Below are 11,581 nucleotides of genomic sequence, written 5' to 3'. Positions count from 1 at the left end.
CAGTCATGATGTTTCTCGAGATAGCAATTTTAATTATGTATCATATAAAATATCTCACACACAGAGATATGTAGCTACGAAATACAGGTGCCTCAGGAGATTTATTTTCTTGTTGGATTGTAGTAGTGAAAGGAAGAAGTGTGAATTGTGTGTCTTGGTCACAGGGGGTTATTATAAACAAAATCTGAAAAATATTAATAAAATGCTGGAAATGTACTTCTTAGGACTGGGGCATAGACTGCCAGTGGATGCTGACACAGGGAAGCTTTCATAAGTCATCTCAGGAAATTTAGCTGAAAACTCTGGGGACAATGTCCCCGGACTGTTGAGAAAAGCTCAGAACATCTTCTCTCCCTGAATAACAGAAGATGCTAAGCACAAAAATTCAGCTCCAGCCTGGGTCCTTCTGCACTGCAGTGGAGGATGTGGTGGCCCTGGTCTTTCCACCCATGCCCACAGCTCCACCAGCAACGTGGGATTAGGGTATGCAGGCAGACAACTAAACCTGGATCAAAATCAGTTGGAGAATGTGGATATCACTCTATTTTGTAAGCTGAAAAAGAAGGAAAAATTTAAAAGCAGAAATGCTTGGGTTTTTTTGTTTTTTTGATACTCATTGAAATTTTCTGTTAAATGCACCCCAAAACCTCTTCAATTAGCCACACAAGAATTGAAGAGCTGAAGAAAATTATGGAAAGAGGCATGGCTTCTTAGGGCTTTTTGCAGTTTAATTTCCCCTTGGGTGTATTTGGTGCTGAGTCCATGAGCCTCCGATGCTGAGAGGAGACTGAACTAAGCTCTCAAGAAGTTGAAGTCAGAATCCAAGTTTACAAGTTAATTGGTCCCACTGAGGGTCATTACCAAGAAAGCCTCCCCAGGGGCTGATTAGAGCACAAAGCTGGAGGCCCTGATTGCAGGCAGGCAAAGGCAATGTGCAGGCGGCTGTGATGCCAAGTCAACCTTGGTGTGTGTTATCAAGCAGAATGGCCAAGCCCTACAGCCAGCTCTGTGGTAGGGTGATCCTTTGCCTCACATGTCGCTCACAGCTCTTCCTAGGGGCAGTGTCAGATTGGGGTGGGGAAAGGAAGGGGGGTTGCGCAATGCCTTGTGCAGGACAACAATTCGGCACCTCCGGGGCTCCCTGGAGGTGAGGAGGCAGCACGGCCACAGTGCTGTAAGGAAACATCTTCTCGTGGGCCTCAATGGCACAGGTGCTCACCGTAGCAAAGGGGACAAAGACCTCAGTTCTCTTGGAGACTTTCAGCCTTGGCATTGCCCTTGGTCATCTCCATTGCAGGCTGTCCTAAGCTGTCCAAAAGCTGCACCTGTTTCTCTGCAGGTTGTAGACACCCAACCTGCTTCTCCCCCTTGCTCTCACTGCAGGATCTCCCCACCTTTACTGATGTCCCTCTGTCCTTGCTGGCTGCCGCTTGGAACACAAAGCCAGGGGCTGATCATGGAGTCCCTCTGGGTGTCCGGTTGCACCACAGCACTACCCTACAAGTGACATTCTTGTTATGTGAAGGGCAGTCTGAACTTCTCAAGATGCAGTTTGTGGCTCTTCTCATGCTGCTTCCCACTACTAAGAAAAGCTCCATCCTGTCTGAAAACACCCTGCCACAGGCAGTCACAGGCATCGACTGTATTGGCCTTAGCCTCCACTTCAGCAGGCTAAAGCAGCCCAGGTCCCTCAACCTCTCCAGACAGGCCATGTGTGCTTCAGGCCCCCAACCCCATCTTGACAGACCTCCTCTGGACCCTCTCCAGTTGCTCCCCATTCCTCCAGCACTGGGCAGCCCACACTGGGACACACCATTCCAGACGTGGCCACAGCAGTGCTGAGTTGAGGGGGATAAGAACTGCTGTTGCCTGGGTGGCCATGCTCTTCCTAATGCAGTCCTATATGCAGCTGCCTTCATTTGTGGTGAGCACGCATCACTGCCTCATATGGCATTGCTCGTAACATGCATGCCCTTCTCCTTGGTTCACTCCTCTGCTGGCCAGGTCTCTGCCTGTCCTGATGCATGTGGTGTTCTGCCCTGCTGATGAGCCTTTCAGACAGGACAGGATGTGGGGTATACCCCTGCATAACCCGCCTTTATCTGGCTTCCTTTTTCTGCTCATTGGGACCTCCCCTGATCTTCACAACCTTTCAAAGATGACAGAGAGCAGCTTTGCTGTCATAGCAGCCAGCTCTCTCCATGTCCATGGATGCCAGACATCCAGTCCCATAGACTTGTATGGGTTGAGTTCTAGAGACTTTGGCTCTGCGGGTTGGTTTTCTCCTCAAGACTCTTGACTCAAGGCCCAGCAGCTCAGGAGACCTTGTGGGTGAAGGCTGAAGCTAGAAGGACTTGACTTCCCCAGACCTAGCTACATCTGCTTTTACAAGAATCCCTGCCCCATTCAGCAGTGAGCCCACATCTCCTTGTTTATTCTTTTACTGTCGCTGAAGCAGTAGCAGCTCTTCTTCCTGTCCTTCACATCCCCTGCAAGTGTCTCTGTCCCAGGGGAGCTTTGGCTTCCTTAGCACCATCCCTGCTTTGCTGGACAATATTTCTGAATTCCTCCTTTGCAGCCTCTGCCTTCCTCCCTTTCCCATAGGCTGCCTTACTGCCCTGGATCTCAGGTGTGAGCTCCCTGTTTAGCCAAGCTGGGGTCCAGAGGTGTCTACTAATTTTACAAGCTGTTCATATGGAGGATTCTCATGCCCGATGGGTGCTTAATGACCTGCTGGCTTTCCTGAGCTCCTCTGCCCTTCAGAGCTGCCTCTCTTTGTCCATCCCATGGAAGAGCTCCATACGTTCAAGCTGACCCTCCTCATCTCCCCTAGTGGTCTCTCCTGAAGAACTTGCACCCTGCCATTGAAGGACACCAGTCATGCGAGTGATCCCACCACATCTCTGGTCTTCCAACCATGTGGCACTCCTGTGACAGCTTGTGTGTCTCCATTTGCTCCTGCCTGCACCCCAGGCTGCATATCTTTGCATATATGTTGGCTTCAGCACCTCAGCTGTGGTGCCCACCGAAGATTTGTCACAGGAAAACATGTTTCCAAGGACCTCATCTATGCAGAGGCTTTGATTGCAAGTGGTGACATGCTGGCATGGATAGCAGGTGGCAATGTATTGGTGAAAGGAGGTTCCCACTAAGGCAGCAAACCCTGCAGTGCCCAAGGCCAGGCAGAAACAGAGCTAGGCCATGCAGGAATGCCAGGATAGGGGGTTGCTGCCTGAGCTGAGTCTGCGTGTTTGGCCTCTGACAGACTTATTGAACCAATCTGCAGGAAGGTCAAGGTGCAACTGAGGAAGTCCCTGGGCCTGGGCAATCTCTGATCCATGCACCCTGAGGTCATCGTTTGCCTGGTCCCTGTTCAAATCATCTGGCGGAGTGAGGAGACGTTCAGGAGGAGGACAGCTAGAAGGGTTGAGAGTGCAGAGACTAGAGTGGAGATCTTGGTGTGATGTACCTCCCTTCTATGCAACACACTTAGATGCAGACAGTACAGACCTTCCCTAAAGGCAGTGTTGGAGATTCATTTCTTTGGGCATGGGTAAGAAACCCAAGATGTCCTGGGGCACTTGCCCAGCAACCACACCAAAGGGGCATGGTTTTCCTTTAGGCCCCATGCTGTATCTGATAGAGACATGTGGTTGTGCTGGACAGCCCAGGCATCCAACATGGCCCTGCCTATGGCCTATTTCTGTGTCATTAAATCAAGTGTCTGCACTGAAGCACAATAGCTGTTTGTAACATTGGAGTCTTCATATGTCTCAGCTTCATAGTGAGTGGAGCTCTAGTAGTAGCAGTAGGCATCTAGTGTCATTTCAGATGGCCAAGGCAATTCCCCACCTGGCCCCCACCTGATGCTCTAGGAGGATGCAGGTCTCACAGCTGTTCCATCAGAGCAAGCAGACACTGGCACATGCCTGGGACCACCTCTGTCTCTTCAACTGTCACTAGGTGTTTGTGTGTGAGCAACTGACTCATTCTCCCTCTCCAGTGATTATAACGGGAGCTTAGACAGGGAGCTCCCATGCAGACCTCTATGTTGTGCTCACTTCAGTTTTGGCAAGGGGAATCCCACCTCCTGTGTCTGTGGAGTTCATGGGAAGAATTTGAATCCCACTGCATCCCAGGCGCTTCTAAACCAGCATGTGATGTCCAGATTGACTCATCTGAATCAACACCTGAACCATGTGTCAATGAGCTCCCTTCTTGTCCCCATCGAGGTGTCCTGCCTAGTGAAGAGATGGGAATAGGGGCTTCCTGAGTGGGACATTTCCACCTATCATAGATAGCCATCCTCTGATGAAATAAACTGCAATGTTGAAATCAGTCTCTCTGCACTCTTTAGAAAAGGACTATAGGTGATTATTTTAGTTTATTGCAGTGAACATTTCCCAGGAGGAGGGAGCACAAGGGACAGAGAAATTCAGGCCTTCAGCTGGGCCTCTGCTCCTGAGTGGGGCCAGGCTCCTGGGATGGAGGGAGCTCATGGCAACCTGGCAGCACTGCCCAGACACAGCTGTGTGCAGGAGCAGCTCCTCTGCCAAGAGCAGCAGGGCTGCGGGCACTGCCTGCTGCTGCTGACATGAGCTGAGAGAAGGCAGAGAGAAGTGCAAGGCAGTGTGGAGTGGGAGGACAGAGGAGAGCTGCTTGTGGGAGAAATCTTCACAGCCCTTTGCACGGTAAGTATCTGGCTGCAGGGCAATACTATTGGGGTTCCAGAAAGGGTCTTCTAGACCCATTCCACCCCATAGGATAGACTTTTCAAGGATTGTTCTCCCAGCTTCTCCTTTGCAGAGGAGGAGGAGATGCTTTAGAGCACAAATTCCCTACCACACTGTCACAAGGACAGGGCATCACGGCTACTCTCTTCCAGGACTGGTGCTGGGCTGTGAAGCCTGGGTGTGTGCACATCTGCCCAGGGCTGTAATTCAGAGCAGTGTCCCTGCACCCCAGGGTGCTGTGTGCCTGGGGCAGTGATTCTGTCACCTGCGAGGGTCAGCACTCAGACTGCCTGGGAAGCTCCCCACAGCGCTGTGGGGAGAAGATCTGGGTGGGAGGCGAGACCCCCAGCAGGGCAGGTTCATTCTCCTGCTGAGATGGTGCTGCATGGGTCAGGGCTGCTCACAGCTCCAGCTCACCCTCAGAACATGTCTGGAGGGGACTTTTCAAGAGGACACTCATGGCAAGCTTACCCGAAAGGGGAGGCACTCTCCTGAGGCTCTGATTTTGTTTTGTATCTTTGGCAAAGCACAAACTGAAGAGAATGTTTTAGCTTTAGATGCCTGAAGGAGAGTTCTGCAGTGTTACTGTGAGGGATCAACAGGTCTGCAAGGATCCCAGAAAGATCCTTCAAATGCCTTTTTACCTGCAGGCAGCAGCAATATCCCCTTTGCAGCTCTCATCACTCTCATCATGCTTAGTCTCACATGCTCCTTAGGTCCTGCAAACACAGAGATGCCCCTGGGCAGTGCCCTTTTGCCGGAAGGTTTCTGTAGGGCAGAGCCAAATGCCCAGTGGGTGGGATGGGGTCTGTGAGCACTGACAGGGGAGAGATGTGGGGACAGAGACAGCTCCCAGTGGGGACAGCTCCAGGCAGCTGGGAGATGCTCAGGAAATGCTAGGAAGGTGCCCACAGAAACACTGTGGTAGGCTGGATTCAGGCAACTCTCTTGTGGCCCTTCATTGTAGATGTCTTCCTCTGAGCAAGCCACCCTTTTCTCCTCTCCCACCCAACAGAGCCCTCCCTCTGCTCTGACAGTGAAGGGATGTAGGGCATCTTTCACTTCCTTGGCAGTCAGATTTCCAGAAAGCAGAGCTGCCTCTCTCCTGCCACGTGCCCATTTCCCACTGCAAGGCAAAGGGGCTGCGAATGACTGCCCTGGGAGGACACACTGTCTAGGAGGTGCAATCTGGGGAAGGTGCCCCTCTGTCTCTCTCTCTCTCCTCCCTTGTCAGCAGGGTCACAGCATTTCTCCTTGTTTCTCTCCCTCTCCTTTCTGCTCTTGTACTTGCTGGGCCTACTTTGGTCTGTTTTGGCAATAGCCTTTCTAGAGATGGAATATATCCCATGCCAGTTCCCTGTCTAATCAAACAGGAGAGGAAGCCATCCCTAAAAGGTGATTCAGACCATTGCAGTCTGCCTCTTTCCATTGACGGCTGAGGAGTAGAAGGTGACAACCTTTGTGAAACAGCTGTCACGGTTTGGTGCCACCAATCTTTGCCATTGCTCTTTCCTTAATATACAAAGGTGACATAGGTAGGTCTTTATTGCAAAGCTGCCTCAATTGCTCTGTAACCATCATTCAAAATTACCATGAAATCATAACACAAGAGAGACTACAGCGATATTGCTGTAGGTGACTGGGCTTGAGCTTTTGCTCAAACAATTACAGCCAGCGGTTTAATTTCAGCAAATCTTCCAGATGGACCCAGTGCAGAGATCCCCCTATGCCAGACTAGAGGCAGAGAGCAAGACAGAGCATTTGGGATCTAGGACTAACCTGAGCCCCAAGTTAAAATGCCAATGCAATCATGGAGTATTGCCCACTACTGGGCTTCCCATTTTGCTCCCTGTATAAGAGCCACATGCTATGCTCTGAGATGGGGTCTGGGGGGACAACACAGTTTGTGGAGAACCTCTGTTTCACTGCTTAAAACCCATCATCTCCTCCTCTCCCCTTGCATTTTTGAGGCATCCTATTTATGGAGTCATCTGCTCCTTTCCTTGATATGTCTAAAACCAAATGCAAAGGTGGAGGGGAAAACATCAGCATTTATTGCCTGTGTTTTCCTTGGGCTTCCTTCTGTTAGACGTGTTCTTTTGTCTGAAAAGGAAATTAGCTACTAAATAAATTAGGAGATTTGAGATTGAAAGGGACTTTCATCTACTTCATTGGAGGTGTCTGTGAGCAGCTGGAGCCCGTACTCATTTTCCCTTGGTTCCCTATATAGTCATTGGAGACAAAGCGAGAGCTCTAGAGGTTGGGTCCTCCCAGACTATAACCAGCACGTGAAAGAAGTGTTACCAGTCTCTTCCAGACACTCTTCTCTCTCTGCCCTGACCATATGGGAGTATGCTAACTTGCTCAAACTGAAGCGCCCAACTTCTAGACACCTAAAATATAACCCTGCTTCATGTTTTCTTTGTTCCAGATGCTTCCTGTTTCATATAACCAAAAGGACAGCCTTTAGGTTTTTCACATGAGATGATTCCCCCCTCCCCTAAAGGGAAAGCCACTTCCAGTGACTGAAGGGAACGGTAATGAATTTCGCTATTTAGAGTATTAAAGAAGGCAAGCTATACTTGTTCCCTATTTCCTCCCCTTTTCCTGGAGAAACAGAGAGGAAGAAGATGTGGAAGAGAGCAGGGAATTACAAAAGAGATACTCGATATTGGCTTGTTTCGAAATCAACAGCCTCCCAGATGTTCTGAATCAAAAAAGGCAAGTACTGGAAAGTAGAAGGAATACCTTTCCAAATGCATATATAAAGGGATGGACTGGCATCTGCAGATAATAGTACGCATTTTTGCTGGGACATTAGTTTGGCTTTTGAAACACAGATGTGATGGATGCTTGCAATAAGTCAAAGTGAACTGGGAATTTCCAAGGCATGGCATGAAATAGTTCACAATCTCTTTAAAATATTGTGCTCTTGGGAAAGAATCCTTTGTGAGAGATTGGAAAAGGTAGAAAGAAGACGGTAAAATCTCTGAGGACTGCAAATGTGAAACGGAGAAATCAGGGTGCAATGAATGGTTGAGAGGAATATTCTGTCTGTGTTACATAGGAAGCAAGCAAGGGAGCAAAGAAAGAAGGATACAGCCTCCTGTGCAGGCTGTGGAATTCTCACACTTGTTTCTTCCTGCTCCTCTCTCAGCAGGATGTACTGAAATTGGGCATGGGACCAGGAAATGAAACTGTAGTTGCTGAGTTCATCCTAGAGGGTTTCTCAGGGCTTGATCAAAGACTACAGCTGTTTCTCTCCCTGCTCCTTCTACTCATATACCTGACAACTGTGATAGGGAACACAGCGATCATTTTCCTTGTGTGTGTGGATCACCGCCTGCAAACCCCCATGTACTTTTTCATCAGCAATCTGGCATTCCTGGAAATCTGGTTTACATCCTCCACAACTATCAAATTGTTGGTGATTCTGAGCTCTGGTAGGAGAACAATCTCATTAAGCAGCTGCTTTGCCCAGTCCTATTTCTATTTTGCCCTGGGTGGTACAGAGATGGGTCTCCTTGTTGTCATGTCCTTTGACCGCTACGTTGCCATCTGCCAACCTTTGCATTATGCTGCTGTCGTGAAGTGGCAGCTCTGCACCCACCTCGTTGTGGCTGCTTGGGTCATAGGCTTCACACTCTCGAGTTCCCGCCTGGTCCTGCTCTCAAAGCTGACTTTCTGTGGCCCAAACAAGATCCACCATTTTTTCTGTGACAACTCTCCCTTGTTCAAACTGTCCTGCTCTGACACCAGCCTGCTTTGGAAAGCAGACTCTCTTTTCATATCATTTGTAGTGCTGGGTTCCTTATGTTTAATCCTGGTGTCCTACATGTGCATCTTCCATTGTATTCTGCACATGCCATCAGCATCTGGGAGGAAGAAAGCTTTTGCTACATGTTCTTCCCATCTCATCACCTTAGCCATCGCATATGGAAGCTGCATTGTTCTCTACGCACAGCCCTCAGAAGATGTTTCCTTGGAGACCAACAGAACTGTAGCTTTGCTGAACACTGTCCTGTACCCATTCTTAAATCCCTTCATCTACAGTCTCAGAAACAAGACTGTGAAACTGGCCTTGAAGGAAGCCATTGGCCGTGCAAAGGTTCAACTTTTCCCCCAGTCATGATGTTTCTCGAGATAACAATTTTAATTATGTATCGTATAAAATATCACACACACACAGATATGTAGCTACTAAATACAGGTGCCTCAGGAGATTTATTTTCTCATTGGATTGTAGTAGTGAAAGGAAGAAGTGTGAATTGTGTGTCTTGGTCACAGGGGGTTATTATAAACAAAATCTGAAAAAAATTAATAAAATGCTGGAAATGTACTTCTTAGGACTGGGGCATAGACTGCCAGTGGGTGCTGACACAAGGAGGCTTTCATAAGTCATCTCAGGAAATTTAGCTGAAAACTCTGGGGACAATGTCCCCGGACTGTTGAGAAAAGCTCAGAACATCTTCTCTCCCTGAATAACAGAAGATGCTAAGCACAAAAATTCAGCTCCAGCCTGGGTCCTTCTGCACTGCAGTGAAGGATGTGGTGGCCCTGGTCTTCCCATCCAGGCCTACAGCTCCACCAGCAACGTGGGTAGGTTAGGGTATGCAGGCAGACAACTAGGCTGTGGCTTGAGGCTGAGATAACTGACTAAATTGTCTACTACATATGTGCTTGAGTACATACATAGTAAAACTGGGACCAATGAGGAAAAAACTACTTAGTGACGGACTGTTTATTGCAAAGGGGATAAAGCTGGCGAAAGGGAGGGATCAGCTGGATTATGGAAGAAAAAGCATGGGAAAATGGAGGGAGAGGGAATAAAAGGGGCCAGTTTTGTGTAAGCAAGCTGCTGGCAAGTACACTTGCCTGGCCAAGCTGTGTGCCTGGTCACTGCGGTCTGTCTTAGCGTCGTATTAAATCCTATTCCTAGCTACTTTCTGAGTGAGCATTCTCTGTTCTGTGTGAGTACATGTGTGGAAGGCTTGCAGCCCTCAAGGCAGCCAGCTGCCAGGGACACCCATGCAAGGGTGCATGTGAGGTCTCCTGCAAGCTTGGAGTCTCATTAGCTGGTGAGCAAAAACAGGACCAGGCCATTTGCATGGTTCATGTTTATGAGTGCTGCTCGTGTCTCTGTGGTGCCTGTAAAGGTACTGTGCCCCTGGCTGAACTGACTTTTTGGTGGCCCACCATATCCGTACAGAGTGTGTGTGTGCCTGTTGGAAGCACATGTGCAGCCTCACTGCTGCAGGACCAGGGAGCAGAGAACCGCAGCAGTCTCCCATCCAGTGGACCAGGGAGGAGGAATCCCCCAGATCCAAAAGTCCACCAGGTTCAGCATCCTTTAACAGTGCAGGCCTTGGAGGTGCTGCAGCTACTTGATCTTGATGTCAAGGTCCCTCTTCTCCATTACTTTGTGATCCCCAAAGGGGACAGAGATGACTATAGGCTTAGGCTTTGGGGTTGCAGCATGAAGGACCAGCTTTGGCACACATCTTTCTGTTTCCCCACTATTAATCTAAGCAATACGAACACAAAGATTTTACAAGTGTTTGGGTCAGTGATCCCCTAGAGTCAAAGGGAGATTTTTCCTTTTTTTTTTTTTGGTCAGACTTATCATCTGCCAACCTTTATTGTAAAGTGGCTGGGTTTGGACAGGTAGTGCCATATGAACTACCCTCCATTTAAAACTATCTAAGGAAAGTAGCACTACTTCGTTAATCTAAATAGCAGGGTCAATGATCACTCTTTTGCTGCCAGTCCATGAGCAGGACAGTCGTGGTGAGCAAAACTTCATTGTCTCAGGATCTGCTGCACATTACTATACCCATCTTCATCATATCCACGGGTAAAAAAATAAAACTGGGGGATTTTTAAACTAAATACCTATTGCAAATATCTCAAGACCTGTTTTCTCCTTTTACACAATGGATATTACTCTCGTATTAGGAATGACAGGAAGGTATTTGGGTCGAGAAATTCTTTTGAGCTCTGTCAGACATTGCACAAACATCTCCATAGCTACATTATTGCCATTTCCGCCTGCTGCAAAACTGTGCAGATAGCATAGGCACAAGAATAAGGTGTCCTAACTGCAAGCTTATATGTAGGTCTTGGCCAGCACAAGGCCGTGGCTATTAGACTTTAAATGGTTTGTCTATGATTTTGTGAGAGAGCTGCACAGTCTACATGGAAAAGCATCTCAAATGTAAAAGCTGGGAATGCAGTTTGTGTCATGAAAAGATCTTGAATGTCGGCCATCATCAGCATTTCATGCCTGTGGTCAAACTCCCAGAAAGAGGGAAGGGCTGCATGTTCTATGATATGTAACAAATACAGGAAACTGGAACAAATGTCCGAAATCATATTTCTTTCCTGGAGTTAGCACTGGAAGTAGCGTGGGATGAAGAAGGAGTAGAAAGGAAACCTCAGTGAGAATGGCAATTAAAAAGGGTTATGAGTCTGATGGACTTTCTGTGGCTGTTTATGAACACAAAGTTTCAAGGTTAAACCTCCCTAGCAGATAATGCCAAAGGCTGTGCTGGCCCCTTTGTTGTTAGTCTGCTTCTGAATAAATAAATAAATGAATAAATAAGGACCTAACACTAATCACCCAGGGTGTCATATGCATAGAAATCCCCAGCCTGAGTACGCTTCATAGACTTCTTGAACTATTCACCCATGCAACCAAGAAGCCTTCCCTAAGCATTGGGATTTGAGAGTTGCAAAGGCTACTTTCTCCATTTTGTTAAACACTGCTGAAAATCCAAGTGATGTAGGCCCTCCTGCATAAGCTGTGTATCATGGAGTAGACAGCAGGTTGCCCAAGGGGAAAAGAGCAA

The 11,581-nt window shown here is 48.2% G+C and overlaps 1 protein-coding gene across 1 annotated transcript; it reads left to right on the top strand.

The window, feature by feature from the left end:
• Window positions 1-8,082: 8,082 nt before the first annotated feature.
• Window positions 8,083-8,670, top strand: LOC135326413 (olfactory receptor 6E1-like; the record flags this gene model as incomplete). The annotated part of the gene is made up of 1 exon (XM_064504301.1): window positions 8,083-8,670. A coding segment is annotated over one exon (588 nt), but the record flags the coding sequence as incomplete, so codon positions are not given.
• Between the last annotated feature and the right edge of the window lie 2,911 nt (window positions 8,671-11,581).

Source organism: Dromaius novaehollandiae, unplaced genomic scaffold (genome assembly GCF_036370855.1).
Source record: "Dromaius novaehollandiae isolate bDroNov1 unplaced genomic scaffold, bDroNov1.hap1 HAP1_SCAFFOLD_27, whole genome shotgun sequence".
NCBI lineage: Eukaryota > Metazoa > Chordata > Aves > Casuariiformes > Dromaiidae > Dromaius > Dromaius novaehollandiae.
The sequence above is the reverse complement of the archived record's forward strand: the minus strand, read 5'-3'. Positions and strand labels throughout refer to the sequence as shown.